At 48.2% G+C, this 24,974-nt stretch overlaps 11 protein-coding genes across 11 annotated transcripts; 6 read left to right on the forward strand and 5 right to left on the reverse strand.

The window, feature by feature from the left end:
* Nucleotides 1–1,377: 1,377 nt before the first annotated feature.
* N7533_003170 (alpha/beta hydrolase) lies at nt 1,378–2,161 on the forward strand (the record flags this gene model as incomplete). Its single annotated transcript, XM_057099820.1, is given in 2 exon segments — nt 1,378–1,649; nt 1,669–2,161. The coding sequence occupies 2 exon segments, from the start codon at nt 1,378–1,380 to the stop codon at nt 2,159–2,161; spliced, it is 765 nt and encodes a 254-aa protein (XP_056964956.1).
* Nucleotides 2,162–4,277: 2,116 nt separating this feature from the next.
* Nucleotides 4,278–6,328, forward strand: N7533_003171 (alpha-L-arabinofuranosidase A; the record flags this gene model as incomplete). Its single annotated transcript, XM_057099821.1, has 3 exons — nt 4,278–4,461; nt 4,514–5,872; nt 5,939–6,328. Exons 1-3 carry the CDS (start codon nt 4,306–4,308, stop codon nt 6,326–6,328), a joined length of 1,905 nt encoding a protein of 634 aa, XP_056964957.1. The 5' UTR covers nt 4,278–4,305.
* A 552-nt stretch (nt 6,329–6,880) lies between these two features.
* Nucleotides 6,881–8,511, forward strand: N7533_003172 (glycylpeptide N-tetradecanoyltransferase swoF; the record flags this gene model as incomplete). The annotated part of the gene is made up of 3 exons (XM_057099822.1): nt 6,881–7,383; nt 7,470–8,253; nt 8,314–8,511. Coding segments are annotated over 3 exons (1,485 nt in total), but the record flags the coding sequence as incomplete, so codon positions are not given.
* A 468-nt stretch (nt 8,512–8,979) lies between these two features.
* On the forward strand, nt 8,980–11,040 carry N7533_003173 (uncharacterized protein; the record flags this gene model as incomplete). The annotated part of the gene is made up of 3 exons (XM_057099823.1): nt 8,980–9,022; nt 9,163–10,331; nt 10,372–11,040. The coding sequence occupies 3 exons, from the start codon at nt 8,980–8,982 to the stop codon at nt 11,038–11,040; spliced, it is 1,881 nt and encodes a 626-aa protein (XP_056964959.1).
* Nucleotides 11,041–11,336: 296 nt separating this feature from the next.
* Nucleotides 11,337–13,865, reverse strand: N7533_003174 (uncharacterized protein; the record flags this gene model as incomplete). The annotated part of the gene is made up of 3 exons (XM_057099824.1): nt 11,337–12,308; nt 12,373–13,393; nt 13,555–13,865. 3 exons carry the CDS (start codon nt 13,863–13,865, stop codon nt 11,337–11,339), a joined length of 2,304 nt encoding a protein of 767 aa, XP_056964960.1.
* A 249-nt stretch (nt 13,866–14,114) lies between these two features.
* N7533_003175 (alpha/beta hydrolase) lies at nt 14,115–15,609 on the forward strand (the record flags this gene model as incomplete). The annotated part of the gene is made up of 5 exons (XM_057099825.1): nt 14,115–14,224; nt 14,285–14,358; nt 14,407–14,607; nt 14,673–15,482; nt 15,545–15,609. 5 exons carry the CDS (start codon nt 14,115–14,117, stop codon nt 15,607–15,609), a joined length of 1,260 nt encoding a protein of 419 aa, XP_056964961.1.
* Nucleotides 15,610–15,780: 171 nt separating this feature from the next.
* On the reverse strand, nt 15,781–17,471 carry N7533_003176 (uncharacterized protein; the record flags this gene model as incomplete). The annotated part of the gene is made up of 3 exons (XM_057099826.1): nt 15,781–16,439; nt 16,512–17,225; nt 17,279–17,471. 3 exons carry the CDS (start codon nt 17,469–17,471, stop codon nt 15,781–15,783), a joined length of 1,566 nt encoding a protein of 521 aa, XP_056964962.1.
* Nucleotides 17,472–18,086: 615 nt separating this feature from the next.
* N7533_003177 (glycoside hydrolase family 13 protein) lies at nt 18,087–20,018 on the forward strand (the record flags this gene model as incomplete). Its single annotated transcript, XM_057099827.1, has 3 exons — nt 18,087–18,458; nt 18,517–18,646; nt 18,712–20,018. The coding sequence occupies 3 exons, from the start codon at nt 18,087–18,089 to the stop codon at nt 20,016–20,018; spliced, it is 1,809 nt and encodes a 602-aa protein (XP_056964963.1).
* Nucleotides 20,019–20,037: 19 nt separating this feature from the next.
* On the reverse strand, nt 20,038–21,317 carry N7533_003178 (fungal specific transcription factor domain-containing protein; the record flags this gene model as incomplete). The annotated part of the gene is made up of 2 exons (XM_057099828.1): nt 20,038–20,337; nt 20,403–21,317. The coding sequence occupies 2 exons, from the start codon at nt 21,315–21,317 to the stop codon at nt 20,038–20,040; spliced, it is 1,215 nt and encodes a 404-aa protein (XP_056964964.1).
* Nucleotides 21,318–23,303: 1,986 nt separating this feature from the next.
* Nucleotides 23,304–23,843, reverse strand: N7533_003179 (transcription factor domain-containing protein; the record flags this gene model as incomplete). Its single annotated transcript, XM_057099829.1, has 1 exon — nt 23,304–23,843. The coding sequence occupies one exon, from the start codon at nt 23,841–23,843 to the stop codon at nt 23,304–23,306; it is 540 nt and encodes a 179-aa protein (XP_056964965.1).
* A 357-nt stretch (nt 23,844–24,200) lies between these two features.
* Nucleotides 24,201–24,425, reverse strand: N7533_003180 (transcription factor domain-containing protein; the record flags this gene model as incomplete). Its single annotated transcript, XM_057099830.1, has 1 exon — nt 24,201–24,425. One exon carries the CDS (start codon nt 24,423–24,425, stop codon nt 24,201–24,203), a length of 225 nt encoding a protein of 74 aa, XP_056964966.1.
* Between the last annotated feature and the right edge of the window lie 549 nt (nt 24,426–24,974).

Raw genomic sequence — 24,974 nt, forward strand, 5'->3', positions numbered from 1 at the left:
AAATTGAAGTGAGCTTGTAATACCGTTGCAAGAAGATAGTTGCCACTCTAATCGAAAGTAGCTCTTGGTAAACATCATGTCGGCGTTCCTTGACTGCGGTTGCATTCAGCCACATGTTGCATTGTAACCCTCTAATGCTAAATCAGTAGGAGAGTCTTCGAAGGTGCTGACCGAGCGAAGCAAAAACGAAGGCCAGCAAAGACACAAGAATGCTGTATATCGTCAATCTTCTTCATTTAGAGTATCATGGCTGCAGATGTCTCAGTTTCTGCACTCAGTGGTTTGCTGTTTGGTCTATAGTTACATTGCGCGTATTATGCGTGATTGCATGGCCGTGGTTATCCATAGAATAAGATGCTACTTTCTGCAGGGGAACCTGGTCCTTGATGCATGGTGCTGGTATGACCGTCGACCACATTGAAATTATCGTTGTGGGGTAGTTCGAGACCCAGCTATCCTGCAAAGTAGATTTGTGTAACCAACCTACCTCTTGCCTGCAGGCAAACAGCCTAAAAATAATATTCTTATGCGAGAGAATTCGGCAATTTTTCAACTCAGATAAACCTGCAGACGCTCCCTATCGGGTCACTGCACAGGGTGGGATTGCTTGGAAGTTGTTACATCAAGACCATTTGGAACTAGATACAGAGTGCATCGGCCCAGTGAGCAGGTTTGTGCTTCTGGTCTCCTTCTAAATATAGCTTTGATTTGATGATTTAAAGATCAAAATATTGAGCAAAGAGTCGAACGAAGTTGAATCTAAGTGTTGTACGTTGTCTATAGAAAATTTAAAGGAAACCTACTGCTCGGCCGGCTCTTCCCGCCAGTCTGTGCATCCAAAGTCAGGCCACAAGTAAACCTAATTAAGTCGCTAGCACGCTGAATTACCTCCAATATGCCCTTAATCTCGCCATAAAATCCCGAATTTGACACGGACTCGAATTCTGTGGTTGTTTTCATCGCGCAATTTTCTCGTTGGGCAATTGGTAGACTGACTGAAGGTTCGTCTTGAGTCAACCGACAACTGAAAACTAAAACCATAGGTATAGACTGGTTCCCGTTTCCAAGGGAAAGGAGTATAACATGGTGCAAGGACGACGTGTCGGCTCATGGTGAAAGTGAGGTCGAACTGGTCACACCTCGAAGCTTTGAACCAAGGAATGATTCACTCAAGTGCAATTTTCACACCTCCGAATTGGATGTGCGTGTCGTTCATATTCAACCTGCGATGAAATGAAAGCATAGGCGGGGTTAGGATCAAATGTCAAAGAGAGACATGGTGGTGGGGCAAGACTTGCCTACACCCCCTTAGCAATCAAAGTGAGCTGGCCAGAATCCAAATCCATGTAACCTCTTTCAATTTCTTTCTATCCCAGAATGTCATCCTTACCCACAGTTATCCTAGTTCACGGTGCCTGGCATACCCCACCAAATTACAAAAGCTACGCCGATGCTTTGCGGATACAGGGATTCAAAGTCCACTGCCCCCACCTTCCGACATGCAGCGGCACTTCACCTCCAACCGCCTCCCTTGCTGACGATGTTGCCCATGTTCAAAAAATTGTCCAATCTACGGTCGAAGCGGGCGAGCATGTTTTGATGATCATGCATTCGTACGGGGGGGGCTGTTGGGACCGGGGCTGTCGAAGGTCTGTCGTTGTCCGATAGAAGAGCGGCTGGGCTTGCAGGTGGAGTTATACACCTCCTCTATCTCTGCGCCTACATACTCGCACCGGGATCTACAATTTGGGAAATCGTACAAGAGGCTGGTTTCGATAAACTCTGGGATCTGTACATCGATACAGCTCCCGATGGTTCGACAGCTATCAAGGACCCGGGACTCGGATTTTTCAGCGGCAACGCAGATCAAGCTGTCATTGACAAGGCACTTCGAACTTTGGTTCGTTTCCCCTCGTCGGTTTTCTATGAGAAAACAACAGGTTCTGCGTGGCAGACTGTCCCGACAACCTATATCAGCACTCTCAAAGACTACGCTGTGCCCAAGAGCTACCAAGATATCATGCTTGCAAAAGTAAGGAGCCAGGGTGCTGAAGTGAAGGTTGAGGAATATGATGCAGATCATAGCTTGTTCATCACAATGCAAAGCGACATGGTCCGCACGGCCTTGAAAGCGGCCGTCGATGAGAGAAATTCCATCTAGCTTTCTAGCTCGGCTCTAGATCGTTCCTATCAGCCAACTCAGTGCACATGGCATACAAACAAAGATCTAAGAACTGTTATATTGAGTGACCATTCTGAATAGTCACTTTTCTTGCAATTGGCTATCCAAAATGGCCATTGCCATTTACCCACTGGACAATGATATTTTGAGTCCGTGATGGGTTCCCCATCTCCAGCTTGATGCCTAGCTATTTTGCGTTCATGTTTACAAATTATGTTATTTGGGGCTAGTAATACAATCAGATCTTTGCTGACAATCATGAAGTTGTGCAACTAGATTTAAGATGTTCATTCGGCACAAAGCCTCTCCTCGAAATTCGCCAATGCTCCTGTGTAATATACCCAACAAAGACCCTTTCCCGACAACCAAGGACCTTAATAGAAACATACCACCGAATCAGATAAGAATGACGGCCGTTGACCCTCCCCGGAGTTCATCGCACCACATTGATGGGATACAGTCCAACCCTATGATTGGCCAAAAGCGGTATCTCCTGCCACGAGTGAATTGACAATGTGATACGATCCTCTATCTTGTGCACACTCGCAAAGACGCAGTGTTATCGTCAATTTGCCGAGTATATCCGCTGCTATTATACCGGAGATCGGTAGAAATAGTAAAACGTCTGTCCGTTCACCGGACCCAATGATCTCTGCCGTCGGGTACGAGGCTCTGGAGCTAGCACGGGAGTTTTTTTGAGAGTCGTGCATTTCCGTGAAAGACCTGAGCTTTGGAAAATTGACATAAATGCAGAACTTTCAATTTAAGTAGCGTGTATGTCAAGTAATGGCGGAGGACAAGGCCCTACGGCACAGGGATGTCAAACGCGGAATACATTGAGCCCCTTTTAGAGCTTCTTTAAGCCTTACATGCCATTATTTGAATAAGCTTCCGATTGCACTGAGTTTACTGCCTCTTGAGTGAATCGAGTCTCTCATTCCCATCGCTATTGACAAAGACTATAGAAGACTGTAGTAAACTCGGATTCTAGCCCTCCAGTTTACTGCATTTATCGCGGATAACTTCGGCGCTAAATGAAGTCAACGTAGTACAAGCCATATTTCAAGCAATGAAGCGCACATTCTCAGGACTGTATGTTAGTGGTTGGGGTTCTGATGAGGAAGGTAGGAAGTGACACAGCCATCGTTAGCGACGCCTCATAGTCTTGGGTGTCGCTGACCAAATGGTGTTCGGCAATTCACTTTGATATCTAGGATTTCTGAGTACAGAACAAGTATTATAGAAAGAAGTTTAATTTATTAAATTCCCGAACCACCAACCGGGGATAGTATATGATAGCTTTTTCTGCCGAGTTTCAATGCGAATGCCTTGTTTGAAGCTTTGACTCAATAATGCCGACAAATCGTCGTTTACTATTGCAAAGGCCGGAATACTTAGTCCATATGAAACGCCATGAGCCTCGAGTCGAGTTATATTAATAGATTTATGGACTTTCTAGTATCTTTTTTTCTCTCCCTCTCTCTCCTCTAAATAGAATGCTGTTCAAACGCCAGGCTTCCCACGGTTTCGTGGCTCCCGAAGTATGCCTGGACCGACGCGCCTTGTTAAATACCAATCACCCGAGCCGGAGGCACTTTGGAGCTCCGAGGCTAGAATTATACCAATCATATTGATTTTCTTGGATCAGGGCAGTTTTCGAAATTTAATCCAGGCTCGGTCAACTGACACCCCTGATCGCAAAGACCAAATTCAATTTGGGAAATTCTGTCCTCGACGTCATGACTCTCGGGAAGAGCCCCACGGCATCAATTTCGCCCACCAGGCACCCGAGTATTGTGTCATGACAAATTGAAAGCTCAGGGTCTAGTGAGTAACATCTCCGTGGCCCTGATCAAGCTTTCCGGAAGCGTTGATTATCCGGACATGTGCCAACAATGTTCCACCTATTCGCTTGGTACTTTTTTAGGACCTGACCATAATTCTGGAAAACCTCTTAAAGCAGGGTAGGTGACATACTGATCGATCTTTCTATCTTCTTCTCAAAAATTGCCTGGAAGCATCACCATTCAGGCTTCAAATTCCTCAGGTGACATACTTCCTATCAGTCTATTCTACTATCGTCCATTGAGTTCAGACTCAGACTGGTCTCCGCTACAGATCCCATGCCTCCAAGTTTGAAAAAAGCGATATGGATCGCAGCAACATGTATATTCACAGAAGCTATTTCAGATAAATCCATATCTGAGCCGGTGACTTTGGAAGTATCAAGAGATGGTGGAAACAAGTCCAGTCCGTTATTGTACGGAATAATGTTCGAGGTCATTCCCAACACCCCTCCTTCTCAAAACTCTAGCTAATTTATCAAAATAGGAGATGGACCATTCAGGTGACGGAGGTATACATGGGCAGCTGCTTCAGAACAATGGATTTCAAGGGTCCAGTCTAGAGATGACTTCCTATGCGCCCGTAGGCAATGTCACCATATCTCGCGATACTTCAAAGCCCGTCAGCGAGGCTATCAAGTCCTCACTGCGAGTGGATGTACCTCAAAATTCTACCGGGTATTTTGGGTTTGCAAATACGGGGTACAATGGTGTCCCAGTCACAAATAGCACCTACAACAGCTCGTTCTGGATGATGGGCAAATACTCGGGAATGATTAACCTACAGCTTATTGGATCACATAACGGGATCGTCTACGCCGATCATAATTTGACTGTTCACAGCACGGCTTCCAAATTTCTTCAGTTTCATACATCTTTCAACTCGACTCGATCCCATGACGGAGAAAATGAGTGGCACATCACCTTCGACGGCTCAAAGGTTGCTGGCAATTCGTTGAATTTTGGATACATACAACTTTTTCCACCGACGTTTCATGGAAGAGAGAATGGGCTTCGAGAAGATCTTGCGACCATGCTTGACAAAACCAATTTAACATTCCTTCGATTTCCAGGAGGAAATAACCTTGAGGGTCTTCAAGTTGAAACCCGTTGGAAATGGAACACAACAATCGGCCCACTTGTTAGCCGACCAGGAAGGGAAAGTGATTGGTTTTATCCAAATACAGACGCACTTGGATTGGATGAGTACCTCTGGTGGTGCGAAGATATGAAGATGTCGCCTGTTCTGGCTGTTTGGGCCGGAAAGTCATATGGCAAAATCATTTCAGGATCAGAGCTTCATCCATATGTTGAAGATATCATGAACGAACTGGAATACCTGCTTGGGGACTCAAATACTACCACACTTGGAAAAGTTCGAGCTGAAAACGGCCGCAAGAAACCCTGGAAAATCGACTACTTGGAAATCGGAAACGAGGACGATCTCACTGGCGGATGCGATACGTATCCAAACCGCTTCAATCAGATATACAAAGCTGTTCATGAGAAATATCCGCACATGACAATCATCGCATCAAACGGAGAGTCGTCATGTCTCCCGTCACCGGTTCCCAAAGGCGTCATTCTAGATCTTCACTTGTACCGCAAGCCAGATGACTTTGTCGACTTATTTGATCAATTTGATAACCAGCCTCGAGATCAGCCTGTTATGGTCGGCGAATATGGATGTCGCAATACCTCAAGTGCCAAAGGGACATATTGGTCATTTATGCAGTGCAGTTGCAGTGAGGCAGTGTATATGATGGGCATGGAGAGAAATAGCGATATTGTGCAAATGGCTGCTTATGCACCCATGCTAGAACATTTCGGATATGATACCTGGTCGGTCAGTATAGCCATCCCCTTGAAGGACTTGAATGCACTTGATGTCTGACGTTGAACTTTCATCTAGCCAACTATGTACGGGTTTGACTCAAGTCCAGAATCAATCACACCCTCAACATCATACTTTGTTCAGCAGATGTTTGCATCAAACAAAGGGAATACTGTCCTCCCTGTCAACTCGTCAGCTGAATTTGGTCCATTGTATTGGGTAGCCACAAAGGAAGGTACCCAGTACTATGTTAAATTAGCGAACTACGGACCAGATGAGCAAAATGTGACTGTGAAGATTCCGAAAACCAAGTCCGGAAAACTAGAGATGCTATCAGCATCTCGTTATGAAGGAAATAAGCCATATTCGGTCAATGTGAAACCTGAACATGCTGAGGTTGAGCAAGGAAAAGGTGACTACAATGTCACGATGCCGCCTTGGGCTGTTGCTGTTCTGGCAGTCGAGTGAAGTATGAAAATTACCATACATAGTCCTCTCTCTGAAGAGAATTCAACAATCTGATTTCCCAATAAGTGAATTCATTATCTCTTGGAACTTGAAGACTGTACTAGTAGTAATTGTTGGGCTCACGTGATATGTACCTGGCAATGTTGTCAGCCATGGAGAGTTGGGATCCAAATAGATAGATACTGGTATCTATTTGAGCGGGGTATGTATGAGACACAATTTTAATCTTCGAATAGTTGATTTGAATGTGTAGATTGTGAGTGATGCAGTTCGATGCAGTGAAGTGTATACAATGTCCAATTCACTAGTAACCTACCAACCTCGGGAGGAGTCAGCAAAGCAAACCACCCCACCGATCCGCGTTTCATGCGGTTAAACGTGGGGCCCAAACGAATTTCCACCTCTTTCCACTCACCTCCGTCAACTACCCTACCCATAATCATCATTGGACATGTCGGACTCCCAGGATAAGGGCAAGGGCAAGGGCAAGGCCCCCCCAGAACCCCAACGAGGGCGAGAGTATGCCCCCCTCCCCCACCCCGCGCAATGCAGCGCGACCTCACAACGAAGCTGATTCCGAATGACGCAGGCTCCTCCGATAAACCCTCCTCCGGAACGAAGAATGTACCCCGCAAGGCCGTCGAGGCAGCTCTCGAGATGAACCCTGCTCTCAAGGCCGAACTTGCATCGATGGACCCCGCAAAGGCTGCGCAAGCCCTCACCCAGATGGATATCTCACAATTGCTGACCGGACTTTCGGTGGGTGGAAAGAACCAGAAGGACATGGCCTCATACAAGTTCTGGCAGACACAACCGGTTCCTGGCTTTGGTGACAACGCCAGCAAGAAGCCCATTGAGCAGGGCCCGATCAAGAGAATTGATCCCGACCAAGTCTCCAAGACCCCGGACAACCTTATCGAGGGGTTTGAGTGGTGCACTCTGGACCTGACCGATCCCGCCGAGCTGCAAGAGTTGTACGAGCTATTGAATAATCATTATGTGGAGGATGATAATGCCATGTTCCGCTTCGCCTATTCGCAGTCTTTCTTGCACTGGTATGATGACCCAATCCCAATCCCAATTCCCTCGCCCTCCCCGTACCGGACCTTAGCTGACCATTGCAAATTACAATCTGATACAGGGCCCTTATGTCTCCCGGTTGGCAGAAGGAGTGGCACGTCGGTGTTCGTGCCACCAAGTCGCGCAAGCTGGTCGCATCAATCTGCGGTGTCCCTACCCATATCCGTGTTCGCGGCGAGCGACTCAAGGTGACGGAGATCAACTTCCTGTGCATCCACAAGAAGCTGCGCTCTAAGCGTCTGGCCCCTGTCCTGATCAAGGAGATCACCCGTCGCTGCTACGTCAAGGGCATCTTCCAGGCCATTTACACTGGCGGTATTATCCTGCCTACCCCCGTCAGCTCATGCCGCTACTACCACCGTTCGTTGGACTGGTTGAAGCTGTACGAATGCGGTTTCTCGCCTCTCCCCCATGGCTCGACCAAGGCCCGTCAGGTAACCAAGAACCACCTGCCTGCCAACACTGCTACCCCTGGCCTGCGACCGATGGAAGAAAAGGATATTGATGCTGTCTTCGACTTGCTGGAGCGCTACCTGCTCCGTTACGATATGAACCAAGCTTTCGACCGCGAGGAGATAGAGCACTGGTTGGTCTACAAGGAGGAGCCCGGCAAGGACCAAGTCGTGTGGTCTTATGTTGTTGAAGATCCGCAGACTCACAAGATCACCGACTTCGTTTCCTTTTACAACCTCGAGTCTACTGTGATTGATAACCCCAAGCACGACAAGGTTCGTGCCGCATACCTCTACTATTATGCGACCGAGACTGCCTTCACTGGTGACCAGAAGGCCCTCAAGGACCGTCTGCTCGTCTTGATGAACGATGCCCTCATCTGTGCTAAGCAGGTAAGCACTACCCCAGAAGCATGTTCATGAGAAGACATTTCCCCCTAACTTTATTCTTAGGCCAAGTTCGATGTCTTCAACGCCCTCACTCTGCAAGACAACCCGCTCTTCCTTGAGCAGCTCAAGTTCGGCGCCGGTGACGGACAGCTTCACTTTTACCTGTACAACTACCGCTGTGCCCCTGTTCCCGGTGGAATTAACGAGAAGAACCTGCCCGATGAGAAGCAAATGGGTGGAGTTGGTGTTGTCATGTTGTAGGTTAAAAAGTGTTAGCCACTCTACTTCTGTCTCTATTCGCGATGGATATTGAGAATACCCCGGGGAACGAATTCCAATACTGAATTGGAACTATCATTTTTAACAAAAAAAAAAGAACTACCAAAAACATTTAAAATCAAACCCCAAATTACTCCCCAACCCAGAACTGTTCGTAATCCGAGATAAATGCGTCCATCCCGCATTGTTTTTGTTGTCAACTTGGAAGTCTAGAATATGTCGACACCTTATAATCCAGGCGCAAATATCTGACGTCGTCATCTGAAACGTCGCTCCTCTCTCCACTTTCCCTTCGCGTCCTGACTTGTTGGGGTCTTCGGTTCAAGTTGTTATCATCCTTTTCGGTTTTCGAATCACCCCCGTTACATCTTTCGCTGAGTCAAGTTGTAGTTTATCGAGTACGTCGAGGCAGTTTGTTAATCCCCCCCCGCATTTACATCCTCCACAACAATGGGCGCGGGTCAGTCGAGCGAGTATAGCGGAGCATCTCCAGGTTAGTATGTTTATTTTCCCCGGTTGAATAGCCTGTTCAGTGGGAATCCTCTGGCTGTGCTTGAACATCAACAACTGTACCTGTCGTCTCCGGGCTATTTTCTACGCATCTTACCAGACATTATCTGACCCTCTCAATAGAAGAGCTAAGCTACGTGCTTGCGGAGCGGTTTGCAACAAAATGCTTCACCCCGCTAGAGCTCACCCATTTCAAAGACAACTTTTACTCCCGTGCTGCGGAGCAGGGGGGCTTCCGATACTGGAATGAAAAAATACTCTCCGATTTCCTTGGTATCCCAGACGGCAGCTTTGCGGCAACCCACGAAAACCCCTTGGATGCGGGGCCAGTCATCTTCCGCATGGTCTCGTATTTGGGAGCATTTCCGTTCCAAAATACCCTTGCTCCGAGCGTTTTGACGTTTGAAGCAATGGTAAAAGTGGTTGTGTTGCTGACGGAGCGTTATGGCAAAGCACTCCGACGAGGGCGGAAGGACCGGATTAAATTGCTATTCGGGAGTCTTGCGGATGTTGGAAGAAAACCGATTGTTCAGCAAGACACTGGGGAAGGTGAGGATTTTCCAAAGGATGAAGAGACCGAAGCTCGACATCTGAACTCGCATGTTCCTGGCTTTACAATAGATGAGCCCGCAAACGACGACTACGATGAAGACGAAGACGACGACCTTGCGCTCGCCGCATTGGAGTCACTTGATGCGATTGAGGTGTTTAAACATGATCACCGAGTGGATCGGACTGTCTACGAGACTAGCATCTCGCTTGATACATTCCGTCGACTTGTAATGCTGCTACTTGTCATTTCGCCTTTGAAGTCTTTAGAGTCTGTCAAGACATACACGTCTGAACTTAGCAACGAGAAGGTAGTCGAGATTCAGAAGGAGGCAGATTGGGTCATTTCAGCATTTTCTCCGGAAGAAAACAGTGGCGGTATCTCATACAGAGCATTCGCTCGCACGATATCCTCGTCTTTGCCATACCTCTTTGACCCCCTGACACCGCTATTCGAACATATGCTCTTTAGCAGGAATCTGAATCTCTCGCAAAAACGAAATAGCAACGCTGTTCTTGAGCAACAAACCAGCGAGAAGGCCCAGGAGACCCCTCCGCCAACTTCAATCATGTTGCCGGGAAGTTTCGAGTCCTCTATTCTCAATTCAACCCTCATCTCCCACATTTCCTTCTTCCTGCCAGCTTCATCTCCCTCAATCGATCTATTTCGCAGCGGCGTCCGCCTACACCCGGTATTCTCAACAGCCGCACACGGCTCTTCGCTAACCTCCTTCTCCCACAACGTGATGACCTGGCAATCACCATCTCTCCTCCTCCTACAAGGAGCCCCCCGAAGACTCGGACTCTGAGAAAGACCTGATAACGCTGGGCGCTTATATCCCCCACGCTTGGAAATCGCCTTCCTCGCACGGCTCGTCGTCCTCATATTCATCCTCCACCCCTCTTCCATGCCTCTTCCAATTATACCCGCAGCACAAAGTCCTACCAGGAAACCCGTCCCCATCCATAGAGAAGCAACCAAACACCCCAGCAGCCTGGTTCTCAACAACATCTGGCATCGCGCTGGGCTGCCAAATTCCGCCATCTTCACGCACGACCCACACAGTTCCAAAACCACATGGTGCGGGCAGCCTACTCATAGACGTGAATCTTGAAACGGCGCAATTCTACACCGAGCCTGTCGGGCATGAGGGTGTTTTCTTGCCGTGTACGACGGCTTCGGCGAATGAGCTTTCGACAAGGGTCGAGATTGATATTTATACCCTTGAGATCTGGGGTGTTGTCCCGGGTCCAGAGAACGAGCAGGGATCCGGTGCTGAGGATGATGCGGTGAAAATCCAGCGTGCGAAGTGGGAATTTGAGGCTAGAGAGGCGGAGCGCAGGAGAAATGTTAATATCAACACTGGGGGTGGAGATTCGGCGAAGGAGAGCGCGAGGTGGTTGTTGGAGACGGCGGGGATTATTACGGATCATGGACAGCATGATGGCTAGATAACTCCTGGTAACTACTTGTGCTACCTAGGTAGTAACTAATCGACGTGATAGTTGTTGGTGAGTAGCTAGACCAGACGGAATTGGGTGCTTTTGTTGTTTACAGGCGAAACTCTTTGAATACTAATAACCTCATGCTCATTTCTTCTTGCTTGGGTTTCGTTCAACTCGTAAATTTTGATGTAGGGACAGATTAATGCTCGATCAAGCAGGAAAACATGGGTTATATAACTTCTTGTTCCTGGATATAATAGTACAATTGATTGATCTAACTTGATTTACCAGGCCGCCGCGGCCTAGACACGCAGAGGAGGAAGTCCACTAGGCGCACCATAAAACTCCAAAAGATCCTCTTCCTCCTCGACCTCGACAAGGTTTTCAACCTCGGATTCCTCTTCCTTGACGGGAGCCGCCCGTGAAGGGCGACTGCGGCCTGCAGCGCCATTGGTCCCCGAAGCAGGGGTGCCTTCTGATTCAAATGCTTCACGCGCCTCTTCGCGCGGCAAACGCAGAGCGGGGAATCCATCTGGAGCACGCTCCGCCCGGTCCATGATTTCGTTCATGTACTTGCGCACCTCCTCCGCCGGCTTGACGACTCGAGTCAATGGCTCGAGGATCTTGGGATTGGGAGCATGGATGCGGAAAGTGACTGGCTGCCAGTATTCTTTGAGGTTCGCTTCATTCACGGCGGGCTGGTTGGGGGTGCCAGGGGTATCTGTCGAGGCGGCGTTGGCTTTGACATCCGGCTTGTCAGAGGGCTCTTGCTTCTGAGGTGTGTCCGTAACGGCAGGTTGGGCAGGTGTCGGGGTTCCAGGGGCTTCTTTGGAGTCTTTTCCACCCTCGACTTTCTTCTTGGACTTGGACTTAGATGTACCCTTGCCTTTGCTGCGGCTCGTGGTATTGTCTGTTGCAGACTCAATAGGGAAAGGAGTATTTGGATCAACCTTGCGAACAACTAGGAAGGAAGCTAGAATGGTGCATTCATTTGGAAGCCATTCAAGAATTGTATGCTCTGGGAAGAGATAGCGATCACCAGATCCAGCGTGGCCTGAGGTGCTGCTTCCGTAAGGAGTCAAGGGTGATGTAAACTCAAACACGACGGACTTGTAACCAACGCGCGCGGGAGGCGGGGGCGGTCCCGGTGGACGATAATAAGGCGCGGGCGAGCTGTATTGAGGCGGCCGTGACTGAAGAGGGGCCTGGGCTCCCCCAGGGGTGTACGGCGTCTGTTGATGAGGTGGATATGGCGGTCCCGCACGCGGCGGCTGCTGGTAGTTTGCAGGAGGTTGGGGAGGGCGGGCTGAGGGGGGTTTGCTGTTGAGGCGTCCCTACCAACGTGGAATTGGGAGCCGGAGTTTGAGCAACAGATGAAGTAGATGCTGCAGGTGGTGGTTGTGCTGTCCCTGCAGGGATAGCCTGGGGATTACTCGGACCAGTTACAGCTGGTTCTTGTTTCACCACAGGCGTGGCAGCCGGGGTGTGGGAAGCATTCGCGGCTTGGCCATTTTCATTTTGGCTCGGTTTCTGAGGCTCAGCGCTAGCTTGCGGTGTGCCTTTCAGTGCGGGCTTGGGTGTAGTTGTGGTGGTCGGCTCTGGGGCTTTGGGTGCTGATGGTATTTGCTGAGGCTCTTTGGAGGGAGTTTGCGATGGAGCAGGTGGTTGTGATTTGGGTATTACTACCTGAGGTTGTGGATGGGCGGCCGCAGCAGACTTGGGTTGGGAGTTGGGTGGCGCTGGGGTAGGCTTGCTTTGGGGTGCGGGTGTCGCGGGTGTCGCGGGCGTTGCGGGTTGCGTTGCTGCCGCCTGCGGTCGTCCTTGTGTACCAATGGAACCTTGATGCCTTTGTTCCTGTTGCTCTCTTGCCTTGATAATCGCATTGAGTTCATCAATGTGGGCCTGGAAAGCGCGCAGTTGGTCCTGAGAAGCCTGGCTGGAAGCAACCACTCTCATCAAAGCCTTGAGTTCGGGATCTGCTGCCGCCCTAGTAGCAAGCATCTGAATGACAGGATCTGGACTTGCTTTCGCGGGCTGCCCGGGCTGGCCATTTTGTGTCTGTGGAGGCCGCTGTCCCGATTGATTTGGGGGATGTTGCGGGCCACGTTGCTGACTAGGCGGTTGATGGTTTCCCGGGTATCCTTGCGCAGGTCGACCGGTCGGAGTAGAGGGATAAGGGGGGCGTTTTTGTGTATTCGGATATGGTTGGTATTGTTGGAATGAGTTTGGGTGTCCATAATGGACCATAGGCCGCTGCGGAGGTGCATATTGGATCTGCGGGGGTGCAGTTGGGTCTTTCACAGTATATATCATTGCGTCGAAGAGATGGGGCCCAATGGTGACATCGCAGGGCCCGATTCTAGTCATGGATTCTTTCCGGGGGGTTGTTCTTCTCGATTTGCTCGCGTTTCGTCTTCTTCGGTTTCGTGTAGTATCTCACCAATATTCCTTCGCTAAGCCATTTCTTCTTCGATCGTTCCAGGGAAATGAGGAGGACGGCGCTGTAGGTTATGAGCTTACGTTAGTCTTCGTAGGTTTGATATGAGTTGTGCAATATAGGGTTCTAACCTTTCTGCAATAGATTGATATTCCTTGTCCGATAAGTTGTCGGGCTGGCGCACGCGCGTAACCGGCAAGACTTCCGCATCCTTCACTTTTGTAGGTAATGGCGGTTCGACTGGCTCTGGTGGTGGTGGTGGTGGAGATGGAGCTCGAGGCGTAGGTGCCTTCTTCTTTTGCGACTGAGGTGTTGCTGTGACGGCTTCGGAGACTCTTCGTTTGGCCGCGGGCTCGCGCCCGGCGCGTGGTGGCAGCTTGCGCTTCTCGGCCATTGAGACTAGTCCATGCAAGGCTGGAACCGAAGATTTAGAGGCCAGTGAATGGAATGAAGGAGGCGGTGATGGCGGTAGTGGAGGTAGTGAGGGTGGTGGTGTAGTCAAGTAGCGGAGGTGGAAGGGGGAAAAAGCGTGACGCGATAAAGTCGCGGCTTATCAGCAACTCCGCCGAGTTAAATACTACCTTTACCCCGACAGCACTTCCTCCTCTCCAACTCCCCTAGGGAAATTGGGAAATTGGCAGTCATGGTCGAACTAAAGCCCATATTCAAAAAGGCCTATTGGTCTCTCGCAGCTGGCGGGCTGGTCTATGTGCTTTTCATCTACTCTCTGACCTATACTCAAGTCCAGCGACTGTACGTACTGATACTACTCTTTATCTTGGGCGGGTGCTTGCGCTGACATGTAACTGTCAGCTTCCTTTACGCCAACAAGATCAACCCGACTTTGTGGCAGGATGTGAACCAGGTCGAACAATTCGGTTTCCTGAGTATGCCATCCATGTTCCCGATGGCGAGCAGTTGTTGACTTCTCCTAGATACCCAGGTCCAGCCATTCAATCTGGAGACTCCAGATAACGAGACCATATATGGTTGGCACCTGTTGCCTCTGCACCTTTGCTACCAACATGAGAAGGAGCTTTCCGAAACCCCGCCTTCTGGCCCCGCTGCGGACTATACACAAACAGCTGCATTCAAACTATTGGCCAACGACGCGAATGCTCGAGTAGTGGTCTATTGTACGTGGAGGACAGACGTCTTTGAGAGGGTTCCAGAAGTCCACATGAACTAACTGACATTATAGTTCACGGAAATGCCGCTCATCTTGCGTCCGCCTCGCGACCTCAGATATATAGCTCTATGTTGGCCCTTTCCACTCCGTCTAATCCCGTCCATGTCTTTGTTATCGACTACCGCGGCTTTGGCCTTTCGACCGGAAGCCCGACGGAAGAGGGCGTCATCACCGACGCTGTATCGCTTCTGAATTATCTCACAGCTGGCCCTTACAAAATTCCCCCTTCTCAGATTGTGATTGCAGGGCAAAGCCTAGGCACCGCCGTGACTGCGGCTGTGGCCGAACGATTTGCGTTCGGGTCCCCTGACCCAAATGCCATCCAGCCAGCTATTAAAGATGCCGAACCCTTCGCAGGTGTCATCTTAATAGCATCTTTCAGCAGCTTGCCGAATCTGATCCAATCATATAGTATCAAAGGTCTCACTCCTCCCATGCTATCGCCGCTAGTTGGCTATCCTCGCTTCCAGAACTGGGTTATGGGCCATGTAGTGGACTACTGGGATACGGCTGCAAGAGTTGCACGACTCACGGGTATTGGCTCTGTGAAGCCGGATGCATCCGGCTTGGAATACTCTCAGAAGAATCTTGACCTAACCGTGGTCCATGCCCTCAACGATTTTGAAATTCCGTGGTATGAGGGTCGACGTGTCTGGGCTGCCGCTACCGGCGAGGGTACCCCAAATGCCCCCGGGGCTCTAATCTACGAGAATATTGAAGCGGGGCGGAGCAAGGAGGTGAAGGTTTGGGAAAGCAAAGTGGCTGGAAAGAAGGGCAAATATGCGGTCAAGACGGTCAGATGGGAGCGTGTGCTATACGGCGGTATGTTATTACCAATACTTCCGGCATTGAGGCTTTTGCAAGACCAAACTAACAATGAATAGGACATAATCATGTCGCACAATTTTCAGCCGCAGGTATTGCGGTTCTTCGTGCGTTCGAAAACTAACACCCCCCTTCACATTCTCTACGACACAGGCCTTATCCAGGCAGGAGGCAGCTTTGGCTATGGTATCTCTAAATGTATGATAGACCGACGACCTTTTAACATTTGGTTGTATATTGGAACTGTATATAACACTTTCGCATTTTCCAAAACACATATCCTCTTATCGAATTCTCAGGCCACATGCTCTATCTCTGTCTTGCTCGGCAATTTCGCCTTTTGAGGGAAGGCCTGTTTCTCATAGTCGAACCTCGACGTCAGCGGCGCAGAATCACCATCAAAGACAACGGCAATTTCCTCCAGGGTGCGACCTTTCGTCTCTGGAAACAGGAAATAGATGATGAAGAGAAACACAGCGAGGCAGGCCACATAAACAAAATAGAACTTCCAGGCAAGAGCAGCGAAGGCGATTGGATTGACATATTGGTTAAAGAAGCCGGCAGCAAATACCACAGTCAAGCAAAGAGACAATCCTTTGGCTCGCAGGTGGTACGGCAAAATTTCCACCGGGTAGGCGATGGAGAGAGGAGTGTAGGCCAGGGCATAAGAGCCAAAGAACAGGAACAGCATTGCCACGGAAGCGCTACCGGCAGCCTTGATATGTTTTTCCGCAAATATCCCTGACAAGGCTGTGACTAATCCGAAAAAGACGAGCATCATGACAGTCGATAGCAGCCATAGTGGCCTGCGCCCAAATTTCTCCGTTGCGAAAGCACCTCCCAGAGCGGACAGGCCATTCCAGGCCTGTAAAGCGAGATTAATTCCTGCTTGCTGACTTGAGCTCGTGATTCCAACAGTTTTGAGAATCGGCGCGAGGTAATATGAAACAATTCCTACTCGGAACATTAGCAATATTCTTGATTTACGGATTGTTGCATGATGTCGACTACTAGGTATTAACTTACCATTGCCAGCCCATTGGATCATGAAGCCAACCAGAACACAAATTGTTAAGCGATGGATAGCACCGCGAGTAGCAAAGAATGCCGACCATCCGCTGCTCTCCGCTATCGAGTTTTCGTGGTCAATGGCTTCACATATCTCACGATATTCAAATAGAACGAGCTCATCAGTCTGATCACCATTCGCATGATAACGAGCCAAAATCTCCAGGGCCTCCTCTTGTCGTCCTTTAGATATAAGCCAACGCGGGCTTTCCGGAACAACAAGCAATCCAATTAGTTGAAGAAGGGGGAAGAAAGCTTGCATTAGGCATGGAATTCTCCAGGACCAAGAGCTAGAAAGGTATAGGGTTGCAAGGGTGACGATTGCAGAGAGTACCGCACCACAATACCAAGTGGATTGAAATATAGCCGTGATCGTACCACGATGGCGTGGATGGGCAATCTCCGTAGTCAGAGGAGGAGCTGCTGTTTGTGCAAATCCCAAGCCAACGCCCATCATAAGACGTGTTCCAAAGAATGCCCAATGACCGTTTGTAGCGGCCTGGATAACCGCGGCACATATCATTATTGTCGAACCCAGGGCGACACATTTCTTTCGCCCAAAGGCATCTGCAAAGTAAGAAGCCGGGATGAAGCTCGGGGTGCCCCCGAGAGAAACACCAGCAATTATGAGCCCTTCCAGATTTGAATCGATGTCACCGAGGTCCTTCAAGACTGTAGGATGGTCAGCGGGGGGGGTTGAGAGAAGTATATTTCCAGACACCCACATAATGGTAAGGCCAATAGACCATTCATCAAGCTCCCATCATACCCATTGGCAGCAGCCGATGTGAACATCAACCCAACGCCCAAGTTCAGACGACGAAGACCAGCATCCTTGGTCCACTGCTCATGGGTATTGTTTGATAGTGAATTATATACATCCTCACCAGAGGTTGTCACAACTGTATTTGCAACCATGATGTTGAACAAGACAGAATGACGAACAAAAGAGAAGACTGGAAGATCTCGAATGCTCAGCTAAGAACAACTGGGTGATTGAGATGTTCCTGACTGACGAGGAAGACTCGGAGGTTTGTAGAAACCATGAAGCGCTTTATATACGCGCGATTGAACTGACAACGTCTGGGGTAAAATTGAGGCATTGATGGGGTCATTGAAGCCGAAAAACTGTAATTGGTAGTAGAAACCCCCATTCAGCCTTCGCTAGGCTTGACCTCCTTGGTTTTCCGGGGTCAGCCCAGATGTTGGGGTTGGAGCTATTCAAAGTGGGGAAATTCTCGGCCAGATTGTCGGGAGAATTATCGGCGAGATGATTTTGACCCCTCTTCACATTCTCGGAAATACAGACTATTAGAGTTGAATACTATCCAATTTCGAACCGGGTTCCCCGCCGCGCGCAATGACTCTCGGAGAAATAGTCGGGGGAAATATCGGGTTTTGGGCTCTAGGCTCTGAGACATTGCACGCATGTGCAATTCGGCATTATTATAAATTGTTGGCTTCTGTTCACAAGCCATGGCGTAAATTAACTCGGTTTTCTAAGAAATTATAACCCAATTTCCGACGCTTGAAATGACTACCACCGAGACACAAGTTCAATCCCGCTCCCCTGAACAACTGGCGAGCGGGAGGGCTTGGTGGAAGGAATCTTCAGTCTATCAAATTTATCCTGCCTCCTTCAAAGATTCAAATGGCGATGGGATTGGTGATATTCCGGGTATCATATCAAAGCTTGACTATATCAAAGCCCTAGGTGTTGACATAATCTGGCTTTCCCCTATTTCCCAATCCCCTCAGGTGGATATGGGGTATGATGTCTCCGACTATTACGCCATTCATCCCCCATATGGAACCCTGGAGGATGTTGAGATGCTCATTAAAGGCATTCGGGCTCGTGGCATGAAATATGTCATGGATCTTGTCGTAAATCATACATCCGATCAAGTATGTCTCCAAGCTTGACTGTCTTTGTCGAGAAATCCTCGTCTAATGATCAAATTAGCATGAGTGGTTTAAACAATCGCGAACTTCGAAAACAAACGAGTTTCGTGATTGGTACATCTGGAAAAAGCCAAGATACACAGCGGATGGTGTCAGACACCCACCAAATAACTGGGGCTCCTACTTCTCAGGTTTGTCTTATTCTGCCTTCTCATTAAGCCCTACCATGCCCCTAATCACTAAATTTTCATTCTAGGACCTGCTTGGACATATGATGAGCAAACAGATGAATATTACCTCCATCTCTTTGCTTCAGAGCAGCCTGATCTCAATTGGGAGAACCCAAAGGTTCGTGAAGCTGTTCACAAAATCATGCGTTATTGGCTTGACAAGGGCGCCAGCGGATTCAGGTTAGACGTCATCAACTTCATCAGCAAAGACCAACGTTTTCCCGACGTCCCCATTACCGATCCATCTAAGCCATATCCCGAAGGCGCAGAGTATTACGCCTGTGGACCAAGAATTCATGAATACCTACAAGAGCTTGGAAGCATTCTGAAGGAGTATGATGCATTTTCCGTGGGCGAGATGCCTTCCGTCTATGATCCCAAGGAGATCTTGAAAGCGGTCGAGTTCGAAAGACAGGAGCTCGGTATGGCATTTCAATTCGAGATTATGGACATTGACCATGGGCCTCAAGGTAAATTTTCTCCCGGGAATTTCCAGTTGAAAAATTTGAAGTCCGTCGTCAGCAAGTGGCAATCATTTATGTACGACAATAACGGATGGAATGCCCTATATCTGGAAAACCACGACCAAGGGCGTAGCATCTCTCGGTTTGGATCTGAAAAGCCTGAATTTCGCTCCCTTTCTGGAAAAATGCTAGCCACCTTCCTGGGGCTCCAGAGTGGGACTCCATTCATTTACCAGGGACAGGAAATTGGAATGACGAACCTGCCTGAAACTTGGAAGGTTGAGAAGCTCAGAGACCTCGAAGCTATCAATTACTGGAATGAGCTCACTCAAAGAACTCCCGGAGATACAAAGCTCCATAGCCAGACGATGACAGAAATGCGCCTCAAGTCTCGAGATAACGGGCGCCTTCCGATGCAATGGGGGCCAGGAAAGTTCGCCGATTTCTCCGCCGGCAGTACTGAGCCTTGGATTGATACCAATGATGACTATGAAAAGTGGAACGCCTCATCTCAAGTATCTGACCCGACCAGTATCTTCAACTACTGGGCGAGTATCTTGAATATTCGAAAGACTTGTATTGATGTTTTTGTTTATGGGTCATATACTCTTATTGATGAGAGCAACGAGGATCTTTTCGTCTATGCCAGGGAATTTGGAGGGAGCAAAGCTGTGGTGGTCTCGAATTTCTCCGAGGAACATGTGAAATGGAGTATTCCAGCAGAGGTGAAATCGGTATTCGCTGCTGGAAAGCTCCTGGTGGGCAACTATGAAAAGCTTCATGTCGCAGATATCCGGGGAGAGACTATCACGCTGAGACCGTTCGAGGCTTTTGTGGTTCACATGGGCGAAAAAGACATTTCTGCTTAAGCCGCCCGGGCGATGTCATTTAGTACAGACTGCTTTCTCCATTGTGAGAAATATTTTCCTTGTCGTTGATAAGTTCATCCTCGTCGTAGTGCAATTCAGATATTTCTCGGAGCTCGAGAACTGGCTCAACCATCAAATTCGACTCGATCAATCTCTTTCGGATCTGTACCAAGCCCTCCTGGCTTCCATTCAGCTTCGCAAGATAGCAGCAAAATTGGTGAAGGATTTGACGCGTTTGAATGAACATATCCGGTGGTAGCGAATGCACACATGTAATTACGTCAAGAAGTGTGTTAGTGATGTCGCATATTTTAACTTGCTGTAGTGCAATTGGTCAGCATCCAATGAAAGCACTCTAGTTTTATGGCGGTTTCTGGTACTTACCATTCCCGGGCCGTGTGCAATTAAAGCATCGAAGGAAACGGTTGATATAGAGCGCAGTGCATCTCTTGACACATGAGCTGGGTAAGCAAAGGACATACTATCGTCCCCTGGCTCGCTTGACATCGTGACATTGCTGAGAGAAAGTTGCCAAACCAGCATCCTCAACCATTGCTGCGTAATTGAAACATCACTCCTTTGGGTTTCATTCCACTCCATGGGCCACTGGTCGTTTCGTCGCAGTTCATGCTGTATTCGGACAAGTCTTTCTCTACTGCATCGATTATCATGCTTCTGAGAAGCCGCATCAGAATCCACCAGTACGCCGTCAACAGAAGCAAATAGTTGAACCAGACTGTGGAAAGCCTCCAACACCTGCGAACTCTGTGTGTCATTTGAGGGGAGAGAAATGGATTTCGTGAGACATATCGGCGTTCCATGCTGCATTGCATGTCCCCTCTCGGTCACATATAAAAGCCAGAAGGTACGTCGTCTGTAGCTTTCCTCTGAAATGTTTAAATGTCGATAGGTGTCTTCTTTATCCATCCCATTTATCTGGCACAGCGACACGGATTCACGTAATAGGAAAGAAGCCGTCTGCCTCTTCTCCTTTGCTCCGTAGTAGAAATGAAGAAATAGAGGAACCAATATAGACTCGATAGTTGAGCTTTCACGATAGTCATATCTGGACCGACATCTTTCAGCCTCGGCAGCAAATCTGTCCGCCAGGGCAATCGGACTCATTTCTCCGGAGAGGTTGAACGTGTTCCATTCTTGCGTGGTCGACTTTGGTTGCAATTGTGCACCCGTTCCAGCGCATACTGCGAAAGCTAACGCATACGCTTCGTGGTCATTCTCATTTGCACCGATAGCGCAACTCAGCTTCTCGCTGTCAATAACTGGCCATACTGGATACATTTTTTGTCTGTATATCTCCAGATAAGCAAATACATCGTTTATCGAGAAGGGGAACTTCCATGTCCCGTGTGGCGAACTGTAAGATGATAAAGGTGAATTCGAAAAGTGCCCGTCCCTCCAATCATTACCCTCATTTGGTGCAGAAGGTGGTAGGAAAGGAGATGGGGTACTGTTTATCTCTTTGTCCAGACTCTGCAAATGCGCACTCACACGAGCCCGAGTTGCATGACGAGGCCCCTTTGGTCCCGATTTTCTGGGAGTCTTTGCAAAGGAACATTTGAATCCGGTCTTTGAACAATTCGGACAAGGTAGTGACCCTGTGCACCGGACTTTGCGAAGAGAGCATGCGTCACACGCTCGTGGTCTCGCCATTTAGAGCAAGTGGATCTCGACCCGGGGGCCCCCTTCTGTGTAAGGTATAATTAGTTTGATTGGCAGTGTATCAATGAAACCGAAGCCTGAACGATTTAGTCAATGCGAATAGGAATTAGTTGGGGTGATGTTTCTCGGCTGGATTGTCGGGCGAATTTGCGGGGGAACTGGTCGGAGAAATCTCGGGGTTTTTAAACTTTCCTTGGGAATCACAGGGGGGGCTTTATTGCCATTTAAACAAAAATTGCCAGAGAGAAAGTATAAATAGAGCATTGGTGATGAAGAGAATCAATGCACTCAGGTGATAGAAAGCCTTCTTGGGAAATAACGTGATAAAAAGGACCAGTTGCTGTATTTGATTTGTTAAGAGGCAAACAACACTCCCCCAGAGAGCACATCTCTCACCAGACTACCAAGATATTCGAGTTCCGCAAATAGAAACGCATGATAAAATTGGAATATCTTGTATATATAACTTCAAATATCGAGCAAATTTCAATGGAGGGAATACCTAGGTAACTTAAGGCTTCTATAAAAGTTAGGAACATAGATGATACTGTACATCATTTCCAGTGCTGACGGGTGCTTCTGCCCGAGAAGACGCTGGACAGATTTCCAGATTTTGATCCCATCAATCCTTCTTAGTACTCAGGAGGCCAAGCTGCTCTCGAATGCTCCTTAATTCCTCCAGTCGGTTCTTTTCACCCTCCTGCAATAACCGGAGATGCTCGGTTTTCAGTTGTTTAAACTCATCGTCCAATTGGTGATGCCAAGGGTACAGAACAAAAACTTGAAAGCAAAATGCTGAGCTTGCGATCACAAAATTTGTTAAAGAAAAGCCGCGAGTTATAATCATTGTGTCGGTCCCGCTCGGAATCAGAGACTTGGAAAATGAAGTTGGCTGTACTGGCTGCAGCTTGTTAGTTATGTCGACGGAAAGATTATTATGTTTGCGAGGATAAATACCTGGGAACCCGATGAGATGCACCTTGGGTGATAAATTTCCAAGGTCATAGGCTGAATAATCTGAAAACCGAGGCGACAAATGGAAGAAGAGACAAGTAGCAAATTGACTTGATTTTAGGATTTAAAACATAAGAAATTTCAAGCCTAACGGTATTTCTTTGTCAGGCTAGCTAGTCAAAATCCGCCCAATACCCAGAAACTCGGCATTTCGGGGCAAACTAATCTCGGGGGTATTCTGGCATCGGCATTATGAAACATGCTGTCGATGAATGAAATGAAGCCTTACTCAGGCTGGTATCAAAATGACTGCTACTAGACATCATATGTAGCATCTTATCTACCCCATTTATATCCGAATGGCATTGAAATATGGGAATATTCTCTCTCCACTCACTTTTTAAATGAACATTGACTGATTCCTACGAGTCGGGTTGTGTCGTGATGTTTGGGGTATCTTGCCCGAACTCCCGAGGCCGGGGAAGCAAACCTTCGGCCGAGACGGCAATTTCTCGGAAACGAGAATCGGCTGCGGCTGCGGCTGTTCACCCGAAAATCAGGGTCTATCTTATACTAACGGATTTTTATAAAAACTCAATAATTCTGCTGAGGCAAAATCTATGAATCGTGAACCGATAAATATATATCACTTTATGCTAATGTCGGCATTTGATCATGAGAAGACATGACAGCATCCAGCATATCAATATATTCCATCCCTTTCTCGTCTGACGATAAGTCTCTTTGTATCCATACTGACTCAACCATGCCTTGGACAGAATGAAGCCTGCGTTGGCTTGATATTTTTTGGGTCTTTTCGAACAAAGAGAGAATCATTTCTCGCTGGGTATCCGTGTGCGCTTCGCATGCGATGAAGAATAGTGGGAACGGCCGCTCGCAGATTTCCAGCCTTTCGATAATCTCGAAGGCTTCCGTAATCCATCTCGCCAGCCTGCCACTGTTGAAAGATTTCTTCAAAGCCCGTTCGAAGTATACCAGCCCTGCTAGTCGGTAAAGCTGAGATATCTTGCTCCCATGTTCTACCTCCTCCGCCGAATTATTTTCGCCGAGAAACGTGGTGTCCTGCTCGATCGTCATCAAGTGATGCTCAATGGAATCGATTTTTTGTTGATCTGTGTACTGAGCATCATTGATACTAAGCTCTGATATCTCAGCAATAAGGTCTATCATTTCTATTGAGCATCCAGAAATCCCTAGAACCTGCAAACTCTAGTTGGCATACTTTTCTATTCATCAACAGTTGTGTGGACTTTTGTAACTCACCTGATCGTTCGCTATCGAGGAAACCAATGTTGAAGCACATCCCGGTACTTTGAATAAAGATGCATTTTCCACCGAATCAACTCGCCAATGCCGAGATGTAAACTTTCCCAGGATATCATGATAGTGTAACCAGATTATAAGATGGTCAACCTCCATCAACTTGGGATGTCCACCTTCGCAGATATTATGGAGCATGCCCTTGGCTCCAGAGAGATACAACGGCCATTGGAAAGAGCTCTCCGATGGTAAAAATAGCTAAAATTATCAGTCCTTTGTCCCGGTCGCTGAGTTGAAGAAAACGGTTACCTCAAAAGCACAAAGCAGCATTCCAACCGCGACATGTTGGTAAATCTCTCTTGTCCCCGTAACATTCTCTTTCATAGCTAGGCCCAAGGAGTTGAGAGCAGCTACTTTGAGTCGAAGAGCCTCATTGCCATGTCCGTGTCGATATAAGTACGCCAGTGATAACATTGCGCGTAAGACGGCCATTGATGCGGGTGAATCATCTGAGAACGAAAGCTTGAACAAAAGTTCCCAGAGCTTATAACCATCGGTTCGAATGAGGGTTAATGATCCTACAACTGTGCTCATAACTAGATATCGATTTAGTCAATCTCGGCATACTACCGGATAGAGGGGTGCTTATCCATCCATACAAAATGTCATAAGGTGATTTCCGTCGCCGACAACTGACCACGCCTTTGCCAAGTTTGATCGTGGAAGAGGTCCCAGATCACGAACTGGTAATTTTCCTATTAAAATAGACACCAAATTCAGTCAGCAATGCACCGGTTATCCAAGCAGAAAGATCAGCACAGGGGAACTACCGACCAGCAAACTGCGGGTCCTGCAGGTAAAACAGCTCGATATCTGCCATGAACGCATTGATGAAGCGGGTATATGTTGTCCCGCCTGGCCCAGAGTTCGCATATTGTTGAATTAAATGTTCAATCGATCTGCGGGATCCATGTGCTGGCCAACTCAAACGGAGACCATATCCCTCGCATCTGCGGGTCGAGGCTTCGCATTTGCGGCATC

This window comes from Penicillium manginii, assembly GCF_028828005.1.
Source record: "Penicillium manginii strain IBT 31320 chromosome Unknown utg000002l:1.0-5564898.0:1.0-5567710.0, whole genome shotgun sequence".
NCBI lineage: Eukaryota > Fungi > Ascomycota > Eurotiomycetes > Eurotiales > Aspergillaceae > Penicillium > Penicillium manginii.